Source organism: Macrobrachium nipponense, chromosome 10, assembly GCF_015104395.2.
Source record: "Macrobrachium nipponense isolate FS-2020 chromosome 10, ASM1510439v2, whole genome shotgun sequence".
NCBI lineage: Eukaryota > Metazoa > Arthropoda > Malacostraca > Decapoda > Palaemonidae > Macrobrachium > Macrobrachium nipponense.
In genome coordinates, this window is record NC_087204.1 from 38,743,971 (window position 1) to 38,764,210 (window position 20,240).

The 20,240-nt window shown below is 33.2% G+C and overlaps 1 protein-coding gene across 3 annotated transcripts in view; it reads right to left on the reverse strand.

The window, feature by feature from the left end:
• The window catches only part of LOC135223570 (protein unc-13 homolog D-like), a 47,787-nt gene extending 27,892 nt beyond the window's left edge, over window positions 1-19,895 (reverse strand). Inside the window, exons 1-2 of one of the 3 annotated variants that reach the window (XM_064262087.1) lie at window positions 19,566-19,895; window positions 6,815-6,963 (exon numbers count right to left, since the gene is read on the reverse strand). In XM_064262087.1, coding sequence (XP_064118157.1) covers window positions 6,815-6,963; window positions 19,566-19,626 — 210 coding nt within the window. In that variant the 5' untranslated portion in view covers window positions 19,627-19,895. Of the gene's footprint in view, window positions 1-6,814; window positions 6,964-12,592; window positions 12,776-13,640; window positions 14,214-19,565 lie in introns of those variants that run through there. The other 2 variants (XM_064262088.1, XM_064262089.1) reach the window with 2 other exon arrangements.
• Between the last annotated feature and the right edge of the window lie 345 nt (window positions 19,896-20,240).

Below are 20,240 nucleotides of genomic sequence, written 5' to 3' on the forward strand. Positions count from 1 at the left end.
TTATATAGCGAATACAAAATATGGCACGAGAGCCTGCGTAAAGAATTCCGCATTTTCATTCACAGAACGTCGATACTGATATCTTTAGAAACACAGAGCGTCAGGAAAACCACGTTTAATTATTCTTCTTCAGTACAATGGGAGACTAAGGCGTTAAACCTAAACACGAGTCACCAACACTTGAACAAATTTTTGATAAATGCTTCTAGAAAAACATACTGTTAAAAATACATGTTAGATGATGATGAACTTGAAATTGACAATGGTTACTAATATATTCTGACAAGAATTTAAGTACCTCCTACGGTTTGCAAAGTAAAAATTAATATCTGAAAACATTTGTCTATTAGTATCTAACTAGATCAGAAATACATACACACTTACAATATAGTAGGCATACAAGTGGCGACGAGAGAGAGAGAGAGAGAGAGAGAGAGAGAGAGAGAGAGATTTAATGGATTTTGTATCTAACTGAATCTTTTGAATGTTAGAACATCTCAGAGTAAATAGTGTCTCTTCCAGCCAGAATAAGAAATTCTTCAGTGCATGGCAGATCCATATTTTGGAAAATTATCCTTATTTTTACATACATTAAGGAACCAACTAAAAGTTATTCTCACAGTTGAGAGGAGTGTATCTTAAAGCCATTCTAAAACAAGTTACAACAGTTGCATACATGCAAAATATAAAAACAGTCAAATACGAATAGGTACGTTTTCAGATACGTTTCCCGGAGTCACAACTTAGGTATCAATGTGCCATGGAGATGTTAAATGATCTCCTTAGGATATAACGGGTTGTGAAACTATATTAACATTTTCCGAGAGAGAGAGAGAGAGAGAGAGAGAGAGAGAGAGAGAGAGAGAGAGAGACGAGAGGAGAGAGAGAGAGAGAGAGAGAGTCTTTGAGATGATTGCCTATGTGTTTTACTGTGTTTTCCTTTGCTGAAAGACAACATTTTAAAAACTTTTGTGTCATGAAATTTGTTAATGTTACTCTGATTATGACAGAGATGTTGTTTATTCTGTAATATTTTACTAAAGAGGCGTTTTAACGAACTTTTCATGCAATTTATAAGAAATATAATCGTACCGGTATCCATAGGTAGGACGTCATTCTCAGCATCCAAGTAATAGAAAAGATGACGTAATGTATGGAAACGCGTCATAATGATATGACATGTCTAAAAAGAATAAATTAGATGAATAAGTTGAGAATATTTCATTAATGACATTAACAAAGCATGCAGCTATCTTTTATGGTGAAACTATTCTCGCATGTTTTATTAATGTCAGTGATGACATATTCTCAACTCATTCATTTGATTTATCCTTGTTAGACAATGTGTGACATTATGATGCGTTACCATACATTACGTCATCAATTTTCTATAATTTTGATGGCGAGAATGACTTCTTACCTATGGTTACCTGTAGAAGTCTATATTTCTTATAGATTGAATGAAAAGTTCGAAAATCTTGTTTAGAAAAAATTACAGAATAACCATCTTTATCATAAGCAGAATATCATCGACAAATTTCTCGACATTCAGAAGCATTTTATAATTTTCACTCTAATCAATCTCTCCTCTCTTTGTCTCTCTCTCTCTCTCTGTGAAAATTTTAACATAATGCTTCCTTCTGGTATTTCCTAAGGTTTATGTAAATAACATCAGTTTCCCATTTCTGATTGAACTGATATATAAAAAAAAAATAATTTCTCTGAATACAGTAATATCTCTCCCAGAAATTCTTGACGAAGAACAATTTATTCGCAGATACAAGGAAAATTCATTTGAAATTGCAGTCTACATATTACAATATAAAATAAAGAGGGATGCACCTTCTGTAATTTCATGAACTAGAATATACTTTTTGGAAATGAGCAAAACAAAGCAGACTTGCATTTGGAAGTTCAAGTGACTTTCTCCTGAATAAGAAAAACAAAAAATAATTTTGGATTTGGCGTTTTCATCATTAATATTATTACCTTTTTAATATGGATATATGGCATACAAATTACTGAATTATCTAGGATGATCGATACTACTTATCTATCTGTCTGCCCATCTATCCATCTAGCTATCGGGCTGAACATCAAGCGGATGAGGTCAAACGCAGCAGGACTTATTAACAGCAAGTGGTAAAAAAGAACCAACTTAATCCAAACACACGAACAACAAAAAATACACACTAAAACCCAGCACGAGATTTAACGAGTTTCACTGGCGAAGGAAATATGGCACAGATTTCCTTGTAATTTCTAAATCACTTCCTAAACTCGCTATCATACTATCTGTATATCTATATCTCTCTATCTGTTTGAAGCATTGGATGTGCTAATTAGATTTTGTTAACATAACGTTTGGCTATAATAAAAGGCATCTATTTTCGGATAAGTATCTTCATCGTCCATTTTTTTTCTTTGAAGTCAATCATGAACCTTTGCGTTGAAGTTCAGAAACTACTCTAGGGAAAATGAGTGATTGAATTGCTAGGATGGCAAAGTTACTAGTGTGATTATGTAAATTTACTCTACCGGATTTGATAGAGAGAGAGAGAGAGAGAGAGAGAGAGAGAGAGAGAGAGAGAGAGAGAGAGAATGTTCGCAAAGTCATGACATGTATGGTGTTACTGCACCAGGCCGGGTTTATGCCACGCCCCTGAGGTTAGGTTACATTGGGTTAGGTTACGTTATGAAAATTTAGATGAGGGTGACATAACATTATTTTCAAGAAAATTCTACTGTTATTTTTTGAGATATGGAGCCCCGCCTTTTTTTTTTTTTTTTTAAGGAAAAGGTACAGTAGTCGGTAACCGCTCAGCAAAATGCATCACTGGATCACAAGAGCTAAAAATGGTGTTGCCCGTACAAGGTCAGTTTCCCCGTGTTTTTTTATAAGGAAACTCATTCTACCAGTCTAGGCCCGGGTTTAATTATAGAAACTCTTCTTGGACAGACCGGGAGAGAGAGAGAGAGAGAGAGAGAGAGCAGGAAGTGGGAATTTCCCCTCACGTGATGTGATTCTTCTTGAGGAACAATTCAATTACTTTTGCTTTTGTTTTTCTTCTTATTCAACTTAAATGTTTAGTTTAGCAGATGCTTTCCTCCTACCGTTCAACAGGACAGAAAATGAATAAATGAATTTATTTTCTTACAACGATTATGGGCCTCTCATAAAATTCAGAAAAATCTGGATCTTCAAAACTGGCAAAGGATATAATTTATGAATCTCGTAACACTTGAATGATAAATGTACCTTTTGTGAATATTACTTATTTATATTCTTGTCTGACGGAACTAATAAATGCGTGTTTTATAGATTCGTAAAAATAGCTGTAAAGATTCATTTACTCAACAATAACATGAAACACTGCGAAACACAAAAAGTAATTAATTTCGCTGTCATAATTAACCACACAAATTAAATTAATTTCTCAGTCATAATTAACCACTTCTAATTTTGAAAAATAAGTATACAGAAAAATAAAAGCTTTAGTAGAATAATGCAATAAAACTCTATAAACGTAAACATTTATTGGGACACATGAAAGAAATTTAATTCAAAATAAAGCATGTGTGTCACAGTTACATCGCGTTATTTCATTACATCAGATAAGAGCTTCATTAAAAAAAAGAAAAAAAGAACCCCAACCCCCCCCCCAAAAAAACCCCCCAACAAAAAAAAAAAAAATTACATCGAATGTGTAAGTTTTAGGACTTGTTCGAGTATATTCTTTCGTGTGTTAATATAAATACACTATTTTTTGGCTTAACCACTGAAATTTACAGAATGGTGGACATTGAATTTTCTCCCGATTGTCTTATTCTTGCAACGTCATCCAATGCACACACATGTATGTATTGTATGTATGTATGTATGTATGTATGTATGTATGTATGTATATATATATAGATATATATATATATAGATATATATATTATCCATATATATACATATATATATATATAGTATATATTATATGCGTGTGTGTGTGTGTGTGTGTATGAATGTATGTATAGCTTGGCCCGCATGATTTTCAAAATGAAGTGCTTTATGTTTAGCTTCTTGTACATATCAACGGAATTAAAAATTCCAGTTGTACTGAAATTCTCGAGTGATTTTTCGGATCTGTATCATGATCGTTTGATCAGACTGTTAGTTACATAAATATTTGATAGTACTACATTCTAATAAGACTATAGCACAGTGATAAGACCAGTGTTAATGTATGGATCGGAAACATGGGCTCTAAGAGGAAAAGAGGAATTAACTTTGAGAGAACAGAGATGAGAATGCTGAGGTGGATTATGGGAATATCGCTGCTTGAGAGATTGGAAAGTGATGAAATAAGAAAGGCAGGCTTGGTAAAGATTACAGAGGTCATATGAGAGTTACGATTCAGATGGTATGGGCATGTGCTGAGGATGGATGAGGAGGGAGTGAGTAGGGCTTAGGTGGAACCTATTCGAGGAAGAAGATTGAGTGGGAGACAGAGAATTAGATGGCGAGATTAAGTGAGGGAAGATGTGACGAGAAGAGGTTTGGTGGAGGATGATGCCTTTGATAGAAGGCAGTGCAGAAGGGACATCAGGCAACCGACCCCTTAGTGTAAGGATGACGGTGGGAAAGAAGACGTTCTAATAAGACATTTCGATATCAATTAATTCATTTTTACCTCCTGTACATATTCCACTGAAACCTCTTTCATTTGTCAGCCAGTAGTTTGTTAAGTTAATGAGTTCCTGTTTATTAAAACCTTTGTCTTGCCACCCAGCAGGAACAGCACTTTCAAATAATCGTTATTCATACTGATGACGTATGATCTCAGTCAAGGATCGTACCTTGTGAGATATCCCGAGGTGTTACGATACGTCGGATTGTTTTTGGGAAGGAAAGGCATCATATAACGGAGGGTTTTAGGTAGCTAAAGGAGAATATTATGACGTGACATATAGAGTTTAATGTTCTAAGAATCTTTTTTCACCCATAATATATAGACTGCTAAATATTTTGTACATTCGCCATTATATTCACTTAAAAAGTCAAATAGAAATGTGTGCCAATAGAAAAATATTTTAATTCATAACAAAAGAAATTAACCTATGCTAATACAGAGGATGTGCAAGTTTTATAAACTGATTCATCGTATGTCAATATAGATTTTAAAAAGAAATGAAGCGTATTATATGAAGCGCAATTTATTTTTCGCCCTTTTTGTTTATTTTCCGTTTTCATATAAGGTATTTTTTTTATTTCTTTTTTCGGTACCGACCTAATACTGCTACATTAATAACTTCACACTGAGTATTCTTATTAATTGATACTAACATTTTCATCCTGACACTTCGTTTCCATCTTTAATTCTTTTTAAGAACCCTAACAGTTTGAGCTATATTTCTGTATGCCAGCGACTGGCAAAACTTGCCCAGGAGTCATGTCTGAATTCATGCTGAGCCCACATAAACAAAGATGTATGTAAATGAATCTTATTAGGTCCAAACACAGTCACTTATTATCCCATGGATCTGACATGAATGCGCAAACACTTCGTGAAGTCCGAGGAAGGGCAAAGGAATTGGAGTTGATTAGATTTGTCTTAAGAATTTGACTTCTTTACTGCACTTCGTGAAATGCCTCACTTTTGGTGAGACGAGGAGATGACATCATGATGCGGGCATCCTGATGTACAGATTACAAGAAATTATCTTATTAAAGCGTCCTTTAGATGCGTACCTTCCATACTTCTCCCACTGTTCGTGTGCGAACCTTGACATCCGTCAGTGGTATTTCTGGGACCCTCCTCCACACATTTTTTTTTTTTTTATTATTCAACTTGCAGACACTGGCTCCATCGCCCGCCCTCCATGCGTGGGGAAGCTCCATCCTCTGGAGAATATTTGCAACCTTGAACATTTTACGCACCTTTCAAGTTGCTACATATTGCAACTTAAAAGGGCGGTTGGGAATAAAAGGCTGATACCTTCTTTCTCTCTATTTGATTTTATCTTACGATAAATTAACGCGAAGTTATATAACGTAAAAAAATACCTCCAGTTTTTAATGTCGATATGTATGGCCCATTCGCGGTTCTACAACAAGACGCTGTTTCATAGAAAAAAAAATATCACGATTTCGTTCTCCTCCTTCTCTCTCTCTCTCTCTCTCTCTCTCTCTCTCTCTCTCTCTCTCTCTCTCTCTCTCCCCGTTCACCTCAAACGCTCACCCACACTTTCAGTAAGTGCGACTTCTGTCTATCTTTGCAGAATGTAGGTCGTTAGTTCAGCCTTACGTATACCAGTACCTCTAATTATACCTGTGGCTATGAGTAGCAGGAACTGGTTGAGACTAAGTTTATTACCTTTTCTCTTTTCTCTTAGCGTAAAACGGGTGGAGAGAGAGAGAGAGAGAGAGAGAGAGAGAGAGAGAGAGAGACGCAGTGGCAGGTCTAGAAATCTTTCATTGTGGGGGGTCACTTAGGAGAGTGATGTGATAAAAATTCATATATGTAACAAGTACACAGATACGGTACATATATATCAATATTTATACATGTATGTACACATATACACACACAGTAGTAGTAGTTGTTGTTTTTGTTTTTGAAATAATCATTAACTATGCACATTTTTGCCACTAATGATCATTTATTGAAATAAAACAATGTTCTATCATTCATATTCATTGGAGGGGAGCACGTAAACAGGAGCCCACCAACCACATACCCCTTAAATCCGCCACTGAGAGAGAGAAGAGAGAGAGAGAGAGAGAGAGACTATACAGCAAGACATTAATTAATAACGATGACATTACCTCATACTCCATGACGGGTGACGGTGGCTTAGGCTCTGAAACATTCAGAACGGCTTCTGTCAACTGGTGGGCGTTATCCGCAGCCTGTGATATGTAGAAAATACTTCTTTTCTGCTCTTCCGGGTCGAGGTCAGCTTCAGTGGAATAATCTAGAGAGAAGAAGAGATTGAGAAAGTTTGTTAGATATTTTCTTGTGAAACTGATGATTAGGTTTTCATGTGAGGGATAGAGTTCAACATTCCGACTCTTCAACCGGTTCGAATGTATATTCAAACTCTTTATACGACACCAAATCCATTTCCATTTTCGTAATAATGTACACTGTTATATGAAAGTATATTATTTATGAATCACTACGACTATTTTACAGCGATTTTAACAAGGGTAAGCAGATTATGTGCCTATTTTTATGAAAAAAGATATGGTATGATTACACTGTCCAAATTTTACACTAATATTTGTGATACAACATGCATGTCAAATCTCAAAATTCAAACGCTACAGCAGATATTTCAAGGTATACACTACGCATGCCTACTTATACGCTACTTAAGTGTATGTACTTTATACACTACTTAAGTGTATGTAAAACATGACACTGGTTCACTGAGAGATGTATATTTCTGCAACCTATCGCTATATCAATAGAATTTTTTCTCGCGGGAAGTTGGAAAAAAATTGACGTCTTTATATTGGTTAATAAAGCTTCACCCACCAATTTATCTGAAATCGAAATCAGGAAGAAATCCACAGCAAAGTTTGCAGTTTGTAAGAGGTAAGTGAAAATTAATGCTTTAATGAAATACCACGAGATTAATGAAAGGACACGTTACCGCATCCACACCTGCAATAATTTGAGGGAAGACTCAGTACCCTTGCAAAAAGGTCATAAGAGTGATCTTTACGTGCCTGAAAGGTCACCTTGGGTAGTTTCTCTCAGAAAACTACTTATATACTTTAAATCTGCAACCTGAATGTTAGTCTATGATCGTTTCTAAATTATCGGAAGGATGCAGATAAATAAAGAATATTAATGAAGGTAGGTTGAAGGATATAAAAAATTAATAACAAAGTACTCCAACGAGATTGTGTGACACAGGTGAAGATAGTAAGTAGTATGCTAAGAAAAATCGTAATCTTTAAAAAATGTCGATTAAATAAAACTCAGTCCGATATAATAATAGCTTTTAAAAATATATAATATATATACAAATATATATATATATATATTAAAATACTATATTTAAAATATATATATAATAATATATAATATATTTCTGTTCGGTTTAACAAGCAAGGAGTGGTGAATATTAGTGAAAATCAGGTTCTGATGCTAAGAAAAATCGTAATCTTTTAAAAAATATCGATTAACATAAAAACTCAGTCTGATATAATAATAGCTTTTTTTAAAAATATATACTAACATATATATATATACATATATATATATATATATATATATATATATATATATATATATATATATATATATATGTATATATATATATATATATATATATATATATATATATATATATATATATATATATATATATATATATATATATATATATTCTGTTCGGTTTAAACAGAATATATATATACCGCAACAGAATATATATATATATATATATATATATATATATATATATATATATATATATATATTCTGTTCGGTTTAACAGATAATATATATACCGAACAGAATATATATATATATATATATATATATATATATATATATATATATATATATATATATATTCTGTTCGGTTTAACAGAAAGAGTGGGAAATATTCGTGAAAATCAGTTTATGAAGCTAGATACGTTTAGGAAACAGTATTCTACATGCGCGCACACACACACACACACACACACACACACACACACACACACATATATATATATATATATATATATATATATATATATATATATATATATATATATATATATATATATATATATATATATATATAATCCTGTTTCCTATAACGTATCTAACTTCATAAACAAATTTCACGAATATTCCCCACTCTTGCTGTTAAACCGAACAGGATGAAGATGAATCAGCAGGTAGGAAAGAAAAACCAGCAAACAAAGGGATCAATAGTCGCATTCATAGGAAAAGCGACACCGAAATAATATATTCTACTCCACCGTAAGACGTGACAATACTTCGTCAGGGAACTCTCCTTCGCAAGTTGTTTATATATACCTGCTGATGACTAAAGGGCCCCAGAGTATAAATGGGTTACCGGTTATTCTCAGTGTTCTGGGGGATTTTATCTACAGACTTTTATTGGTTTATCTATTTAAAATGATTCATGATGTCAGACTGGGCGTGATCCTACTTTTCGTCCGATGTCACTTCGTCCACGTCTGTAGGTCGTCTCTTTTTGTCCAATGATTTTTTTTTTTTGTCCAACGAATTTTGGTCCAAATGTAAATAAACTGCTTAGAAATAAGGTATAACGAGCCTCGTTGAAGGAATCCTATTTCCGTTCTCTTCCCTTAAACGAGCCTCGTTGAAGGAGTTCTATTTTCGTTCTCTTCCCTTTAACGAGCCTCGTTGAAGGAATCCTATTTTCGTTCTCTTCCCTTGAACAAGCCTCGTTAAAGGGAATCCTACTGCCGTTCTCTTCCCCTGAACGAGCCTCGTTAAAGGAAATCCTACTGCCGTTCTCTTCCCGTGAACGAGCCTCGTTAAAGGATTGTTATTACCGTTCTCTGTTCTTTTCTGTTAAAAGTTGTTACTGTATTGTTAAAACCTTATGATAAAGCAGTATACTCATTCTCTCTCTCTGAAGTCTGGCACTATATATAGAAATTGCTAACATTTAATGTAAATTTTCCCTTCGAGAAATGGCAAAGTACATTGTATCGACCAAGAACAATAGAGAAGTAGTAGTTGAAGAAACTAGTTATATCTACGATTTCCATTCAAACAATACAAAACTAAGAAAAGAATACTGGAGATGTGAAAAAAGAAGTCTGTGTTCAGTGTGAATTCACACGGTAATGGAAAACAATGATCTGAAAATTATTCAGTTTTTTAGTGAGCACCTTCATCCAGCTGATGCAGATTCGTTAACTGCTAGAAAAACAGTTGCAGAAATAAAGCATGAAGCAGTGGAAAACATAGCGGCAAGTTCGCGCAGCATAATTGTGACCAAATTTACGCAACTAACAGAAAATACTTGCTCTCAACTTCATAGGCTGCCAGTGCTTTCAAGGACTATTCAAAGGTGCCGAGAAAAAAAAAAAAAATAGGATTTCCAGCTAACCCAGCGGCTAGACATGGTTTTGAAATACCTGACGAATATTGTTAATTTGATAATGGCGAACAGTTTCTGAAATATGATTCGGGCGTAGAGGATCAACAGCACTTATCAGTATTTGCACCAGAAAGTGCTCTTGAGGTTCAAAACTATGCCAGAACAGTGGTTCCAATTGTTTTGCATTGATGTACAAGTTAAAGGTAGAAGTTTTCCACGGGTCTTTGCATTACTGCCGAATAAAACAAAGCAGACATACGTATTATCTTTTGAGCAATTGAAAATTATGCCACCTAATGCTGATCCGCTTGATATCATGGGAGATTTCGAAGTTGCAGTGCACAAGGCAGATAATTCATCATTCCTAATTCATCTGATGTGGTATGTTTCTTTTATTTGGGCCAATAATTGTATTGATATACGACAGATTTATGGTTCAAAGAAAAATTCAATACAGACTCAGATTTCTGTCTTAAAATTCGATGTTTTTTTTTCAGCACTGGCCTTCCTTCCTGTTGAAGATGTCGAAGAGGCTCATGAAGATTTAATAGATGATGAAGAAATACCTGTTGATTCATCACTTACTTCGACTAGACTTACATAGGCATTGTGAGAGGACGTGGTGCTAGATGAAGGAGAGAGCCACCTACTACATTCCCGATAGCTGTATGGAATGTTAATCCGCGTATCCTTCAAGATCTACCAAGAACAAATAATGCCATAGAGGGGGATACATTCTGCGAAACAGCGTAAAGCGGGTGGAGCACATTTGAATATTTGGGACTTAATCAAAACTCTGAAGGAAGAGGAAGGGTTCGCTTAAATACATTTTTAACCTCTATTTCACTTGTAGTCTATCAATAAAGCTTTTTTGCTCTTGATATTCACCATTTTTCTCTTGAGTTTATTTACTAGTGATCACAATAAATTGGGAAAAATGTCGTTGAACAAAGAAAACGTCGGACAAAAAGACGTAGGACCAAAAGAAGTGGACGAAGTGATGATGGACGAAATGGCGTCGGTCGGAAAGACATAGCACCAGACTGAGCATCATTTTACTCACAAAAATTTATAATGATTATCAATTTCCTATGCATGATACTCAATTACCTTCACTGTGTCACATAATCACGTCACAGTGCTTTTTTGCTAATTTTTAAAAATATTTTTCAGCCTACGTTCATCAATAAGCTTCTTTATATATATATATATATATATATATATATATATATATATATATATATATATATATATATATATATATATATATATATATATATATATATATACACTTTCTAGCTTGTAGTGTTTCAACGTGCAAATAATTCAGTTGCATATAAAATTCATCCAGTTTCTTTGTGCCTGTATGTCTGTCTCTGAATATGTATAATATATATATATATATATATATATATATATAATATATATATATATATATATATACACATTCAGCAGAAGCTTATTGATGAACGTTAATCAATAAGCTTCTTTATATATATATATATAATATATATATATATATATATATATATATATATATATATATATATATATATATATAAAGAAGCTTATTGATTAACGTTCATCAATAAGCTTCTCTGAATGTGCGTATATATATATATATATATATATATATATATATATATATATATATATATATATATGTATGTATATATATATATATATATATATATATATATATATATATATATATATATATATATATATATATATAATACATATTCAGAGACAGACATACAGGCACAAAGAAACTGGATGAATTTTATATGCAACTGAATTATTTGCACGTTGAAACACTACAAGCTAGAAAGTGTCTCGCCCCAGCAGAATATGAAATTCTTCAGTCTAGACAGATCTTTATTTTGGGAAATAATCCTTATTTTTCTTAAAAAAATGAAAACAATCGAAGGCATACTCAGGGTAGAGAGGAATACGTCGTCGAGCTACTCTAAAACAAGTTACAACAGTTGCATGCAAGCAAAATATTGTTAAAGGAAGATTATACTTAGTAATTTTGGGATAAAGATAATATAAGAACAATGGCGAAGGTTGGTTTTACACATAACCATGTGACGTGATTCGTTTTTCCTTGGATTAAAGATAAAAAATAACCTGCATATTCAACCCCTACTTAGAACACAGGCAATACATCGTACCAATAAAGACTAAGAGGAAACACCGCGAAGCAGTTTTCCAGCACCGGTCTAGTCGAGGTTGCATGAGCAACTATTACCAGTTTTTGCGCGAGACCGTCGCCGGGACTTCCAGAAAGCCTTCAGCAAGGATTTATAAATTCCAGGCCTTGTAAAATGTTACATAAGGGTTTTCTGAATCGGCGAGTTGGACGAATTTAGTAGTTTAGTCATCTCCAACTTGAATGTTTTCTGTTTTTCCCTATTTAAAAAAAAAAAAAAAAAAGGACGAGCACTTTAACACCGGGATATACTTTGTGCTAAACAAAATTGAATTTTTCATTTACCTCTCCTGGCTCTGTTCTGTTCCTTGGTTCGAGAAGAAAATCCCCGCAAGGCTTCTTATGGACACCAACGCCATTTCTTTCATTATGGACCGTCATTGCGCAAGAACCCGTACTGGCATAAGGGTAGCTTGATCTGTACAAATCATCGTTTCTTCCTAGCTTCATAAAAATAAATACCGGGTGAATAATAGCGATTATAATAACAATATGATTATGGAAGAGGACCACAGAAATCGAATACTAAACCGCCATAATGATTACTAAGCAATTAAGTATTGTAACTGGTAATCAAATGCGAAAAACTCTTCTTGTGGTCGTGGCGTAAAGAAGTTAGGTCTAGTAAGCAGATGATACAAATTAGTTTATGGGAAAAAAATCCGGGTTCCCTGGTTTTAAAATCGGTCGCGTACTTCTACCGCATAGCAACCACATAGTAAGGAAACACTTGAACGCTAGTACGTATGCCAACCACTTTTTGCCCACAAAATGGGCACGTACTGTGAGTGAAAATCAGCTCAGGAAAACGGTTCTTATGGTCTTCAGTTAACCTCGATCCTAGGCATTCTAGTGACGACAGTCTTAGAAGAAAGGGCAAGACTGGATTGCCCAAGGCGAAAACTGATCTCTCTGTTTTGCTAAGTCTATTAGTCATTATGGGAAAATAACGCAAGCGGTTTCTGTATATTAATAAATGATATTACGAAGCTTACGCAATGTGATCTACGGTCAACGACCTGCATACAGTTAAGCGGTAGCATCAATTGTTATGAGAAAGTTGTGACGATTAATCGTGTTAATGATGCTGATGTGCTTTCATTGACTGCCTCACCAGTTACTTGGGGTTTTAGTTCAAGGCCGCCATGCTATAATTTCAGAGAGAGAGAGAGAGAGAGAGAGAGAGAGAGAGAGAGAGAGAGAGAGAGAGAGAGAGAGAGAGATGAAGTGTCACGCAATGGAAGCAAAAAGCTATCAAAGCCTGATTTTCAAGAACAGTTATTGAATCTGTTCATATTAATGGAATCAATGTACCAAGTATTGGAACACTTACCTGAAGGCGAGTTAAGACACGGAGGTAGAGTAACGAAACAGAAAGAAATTAGTTTTTTCAATTTTTTTTTTCCAGCCTACAATTTCATTGGCTGGCCCTTTATGGCACACAGAGTAAGTTCGAAATAATATGATGCTAGAGCTGGCAATAAATGTTTTTCATATTTTATTTACTGATTTTTCATTATTATTTTTTTTTTTTTTTTTTGTCTATGAGTCGTATTCGGGATTATCTTTGTTCGACTTACGAAAAGTCACCTCTATTCTATGTATGTTTATAATGATAGATTAAGGATGTACTTTCACGATATAAATCTAACTTAATTCACTGTCTCCACCAAAACTGTTCGGGAGAATTGGAAAGTAAGATGTCTGAACTTATGCGAAAACAAAGGCATGATCCACATGCCCAAACGCCTTTGCAAATATACCAGACTCCGAACAAAAATGTCGATGGCTCTCTCTGGCAACACTAACTCACACGACTGCAGATTGGAGACACCTCACGACTATGACACAAAGACTAACTCCGCGGTTTAACCCAGACCTCCTCAGTCCCTGAGGCGTGCAATGATTCTAACTCTTTATAGCGAAAGCTGGCGCCTTATTACACATACTTTCGTGAACATTTCTTATGATCAGTGGTTTATACTAGTTCTAGCCGGCACCAGACGGTTCTTACTAGCTGGGACATGATTTTTTGAGGGAGGAAATCACTAGCACGTTTTTGAAGCATATCTAGAATAATGTTGAACATTTATGATATAGGCTAACAACTAGCATTATACGAATTATACTTTAAAGGTAATGATTATTATAGTTCAAGTATTATTATCTGTTTAAATCTACTACCATTATATCTGAAACTTCGTTATCTCTAAAATTTATGTGAGTAGCGATAGATAATATACTTAATAGAAGACTGAAGGATCCGTAAGTTTTTGAGTGGCCATAAGAGAGAAGTTTGTTACGCTCTCTGGTCGAAAGGGTCATGGTCATAAGTAACTTGAGCTTAACGATTAGTTTCTACATAAGTTATACTAAGATTTTTCCTGTGACCATGATTCAGATCACACCTTTCTCACAGGATATATATATATATATACAGAGAGAGAGAGAGAGAGACGGAGGTGCGGAGAGAGAGAGATGAGACGGAGAGACGGAGAGAGAGAGAGAGAGGAAAGGGAACATAAGAAACGCATTTACGATCATCAAAAATTCTATGATTAATACATCAGGTTCACCGACTTTGTTTTTAAAAACAGGTATTCAAAACAGGTATCATATTTTCGCATTATCCTAGCTTTGCGTAATTTAGACAATGTACGCATGATGGAAGAATTATGTTAGATATATATATATATATATATATATATATATATATAATATATATATATATATATATATATATATATATATATATATATATATATATATATATATATATATATATATATATATATATATAAATATATATATATATATATATATATATATATATATATATATATATATATATATATATATATATATATATATATATATATATATATAACATAATTTATGTAAGGCACCAAAATCTTTTATCCACAGAATTGAAGACAAACTGAAGATATTGAATGTGTTTATAGTCAGGGGAAACATACCTTAAATAATGCATAGAAATTTATATTGTCAAGACAAAAAGATATTTTGTTGTAAGAGAACGTCACATTGTTATATATAACAAAGTTAATTTTTTAATAAGGAGTACGCAATATTTTCAGCTAAAGTATAAAGATTCCGATAGGGGAGATACAAAAGCAATATATATATATATATATATATATATATATATATATATATATATATATATATATATATATATATATATATATATATATATATATATATATATATATATATATATAACTTATTCAGCAGGAATCTGAAAGCGAGGTTCTTACGCTAAAAGCCTGAATGCGCTCTCTAATGCACGTAAATAACAGAATCTTATTTTAGCATAAAATATAACGAAGTTATATTTTATGCATAGTTATTCCTAATCTTAGCTTGGCTAAAAAATAACTTCATGCTTTGACTAACGTATGTTAAAATGCTTCTATATCTTCCCCATCGGAATCTTTATACTTTAGCTGAAAATATTGCGTACTCCTTATTAAAGAATAAACTTTGTTATCTATAACAATGTGACGTTTTCTTACAACAAAATATCTTTTTGTCTTGACAATATAAATTTCTATGCATTATTTAAGGTATGTTTCCCCTGACTATAAAGATCTCAATATCTTCAGTTTGTCTTCAATTCTGTGGATAAAAGATTTTGGTGCCTTGCATAAATTGCTTTTATATCTTGGCAAACAAGTTATAAAAGCATTTTTATAAACCTTGACTATATGAATTTCATTATATCTTCTGCCTAAAATATCTTTGGTATTTCCAAAATATATTCGTTTTACTTTGAATGAAAATGCTTCAACCTTCAGCAAAAAGTGATATGCTAAAATTTATACATTCATCTGTATATTTTATTACTAAACAACAGAACAGTTTCTTTAACTATCGTATACGTATACTATCCAGCACTTATGTGCATAAACAGAAACAAAAATTTTAACGACTCATTTCTGAAATGACCCGAATTGCTATTCTGATTCCATTCTAGTTCTGTTGGTAGACCTGATTCCAGGTGTCAATATCAGGCAGTTTCTAGAGAGTTTTCATACCTTACAAGGCTTACGGGTCGGTCGATGGTAAAGGCCCATGTTGAGTACACTACTCACCGACACCCAGCTGTGGGCAGTGACCACCTATGGCCCTGCGGCTAATGGCGCGCAGGGCCTGCTGTGTAAAGGAGGGCTTGCTCTGCCCTGGTTAACCTCCGCCATCTTGAATTGACTCAATTCAAGATGGCAGTGGGTTAACCCCCTTAACGGCTCAAAGTGCCTTCCTGTTTCTCACCATTTCTGTTCTCATGATGCCACAAAAACTGCGCAAAAAACTGTTAATTTTAATATATTCATTTTTTTCTTTATATCACATTCAGAATCTACAGTGAGTGTACATATAATATATATATATATAGATATATATATATATATTATATATATATATATATATATATATCTACCATACATATATTTATATATATATATATATATATATATAGATATATATATCTATACATACATATATATTATATAGGTAGTATTTGTATATATATATACATATATACATATATCTACATATATATGTACTGTATATATGTATATATATACATACTATACATATATATACACATATGTATATATATGTATATATATACATATATATATACATATATATATGTATATATATATGTATATATAGACATATATATACATTACATATGTATATATATATGTATATATATGTATACATAGAATACATATATATATACCCATAATATAATGTATATATATGCTATATATGTATATGCATCCTATAGGTGTTTTAGACATTCTTCATCACATAGGTGGCGGTATACATATTGCCAAGATATGAAACAGTTTTAGTCAAGTTATCATTGTATATTTAGTGTAGGTGTTTGGATATTTTGTTTTGGTGAATGGCTAAAGGTATGTTTTTGGGCAAGATGTAAATTCACACGAGCCTATATATATATATATATATATATATATATATATATATATATATATATATATATATATATATATATATGTATATATATATATATATATATATATATATATATATATATATATATATATATATATATATATATATATATATATATATATATATATATATATATATAGGCTCGTGTGAATTTACATCTTGCCCAAAAACATACCTTTAGCCATTCACCAAAACAAAATTTCCAAACACCTACACTAAATATACAATGATAACTTGACTCAAACTGTTTCATATCTTGGCAATAAAGTATAGTATACCGCCACCTATGTGATGAAGAATGTCTAAAACACCTATAGGATGCACACGTCCTCTCTGTTGCAAGGCGAGAACAGAGAGCAGACGTTTAAACATAACGGAACCTGCTTGAACGCGCCAAACCCCGAGGCAATACTACAATCGACTTTGGGATCTTTTCAAGGTTGGAGAACTCTACTGCAGCAGTAAAAGAGCTGGAATGTTGATGTTAATATGGGGAAAATAATCCTTGCTTTTTATGACTTTATCATCGTAAAAGCAATCGATCTATGAGGAGATACATTAGAATTTTTATTCTATACAACTCACATTACCTTGAGTACGTCATCGACCTAATTAATCAGTCTTGAAATGACTTTACACGATGTATTTCCTAGATATGGCCTAACTTTCAAATTGATAAAAATGTGGTGGAAGGGAAAATTTGAAAAAAACTATAATAGGGGAAAAATTAAAAAAAATCGTAGTAGAAACAATAATGAAAGAAAAGTCTTATTTTGATATTTTTTTCAAATATCGAATAAAAATATGGAAATGTACATTTAACATGTCTCCCTCCAAAATGAATCAATCAGTTTCCGAGTAATAAAGGACTGTTCTAATAATTACAATACATATTTATGAACGAATAACGTGATCAAATATAAGGATGATCTTAATTACTATTCCTGTCACCTATTACCCCACTGCCATTAAATTTCTAGAAATAAAAAACAACGGTACATTTAATTTGACCACCATGTAATGCGAGCCAGTGTGCAAATAGCTGTTGTGGTTTTCAGCGCAATTTTTTTTCCCTTTTATCGGGGTGATGTCGATGACGTCACTCCATCAGTTGGCGTCATACCTGTGTGACTGGTGACGTCACATAGGCATGCTTCGCTCTGCCCACATACACTGTGTATCCGTTTAACTTTTTTTTTTTATTTGGTAGACCAGTGGGGTATATATATATATATATATATATATATATATTATATATATATATATCATATATATATATATATATATATATATATATATATATATATATATATATATATATATATATATATATATATATATATATATATATTCATGTATGTGTGAGCGCGCGCGAAAACGGGCTACAGCATTTATTCATACCTATTCTAGAAAAACCAATAATAGAAATAACAATAATACTTAAAGATCATGCAGTGGTATTTTTATAGCTATGAGTCAGCAGCTAACCTAATAAGGTAAGGTTTTCCCCGAACCGCGTGGGATTTTCACCCTTCATGACCTCCTGCCCCGACAAAAAAAGTAGGAAAGAAAATACTCTGCTGAGATAACCTCTGTTTAAATACATTGTATCTAACTCTTTTCACGCAAAGACATAAATAAATATTACGATAATCAGACGGATAATTCTCCGAATTCTTTTACAGACCTTTGTGAAGATCACTTCCTGTTATTGAATGGCTCTCATGATTACCTGCATTTGTATACTTGATCATATTTCAACATCTAGGCCTGTCGGCAAATATTCTAGAGATTCTTCTCAACAGCGTGAAAGAAACTGTTACCTAGACGGGCATTTTGATTTCCACACGAAACTCGCAGTGCTAGGGAATGTCTTGTTAAAAGCTATGTATGTCCTACCGCAGTATTGCGATATGGACGAACCAGTTGTTCACAGAAACGATAGACCAATACTTATATATGCATGAAAGGGACCAGCTTTATTGTTCGAATGGTGACTGATAGCTAGAGAAAGTAAGAACAGATTTAAGGAAGTAAGTATAAAGAATTCCTTCATAAATAAAGATGTGAAATAAAGACATGAATAAAGATGTGAAGTACAGGATAAATCTCTTAAACCATGGGAAGAGAAGTCCAGAAACAAAGAAAATGAGCAAATCAAAGAGCTGCCTTCGGAAAATACACTAGAATAGTAATGACAGCATATTTCTAATGAACATATAATTCCCTTATCTTCAGGAGTACTTACCATTTTGCTGGTGCGTCATGGGAGAGAAGGCATTTGCAATGAGGCTGACCTGAGACGACATAATTTATCGATTAATATAAGCGAAGAGGTGTCCAAAAACCAAACCACGGCGCCTAGTCTGTATTCACCGCGAGCACTTCTTACACACTAATAAAACTGTGGCACAATTTTTTATCTATAAATATAAACTGGTATTAAATTCAACCTTGCTTCTTCTGACAGTCAACACGATTGGTTATACTAGCGGTGTTACGCTAGCAAACTCCAGTGCTCTACTGAAGGCTTGCCTTGCACTTATCATGTGGTGAGGTCCTACAAGACTTTGTGACCCCAAACACGAGACTGTGTAGGAGAAGGTAACATCTCGCACCGATCTAGGGGAGGAGTTGCCACTTTGCATTATACTACTATTTTTACACCAAGCTTGTTCGTCTATCCTGCCTTGTCATTTCCTTCATTAATTCTTTGTTTGAGCAAAGAGTTAAAATAATACGAAGTTTATGCTGTATCTCGTACCTTGTAGACACTTACATGCATTACAATGTGACGTGTAGATTTGACGAGTTTTACTCATCGTATGTCATTAAAAAAAACTGTAATTACTATAGGTTATAATTATGACTTCTCTGGCAAAGACCTTGCGTCACTAATAGCAAATGATGAAATCACAAATAA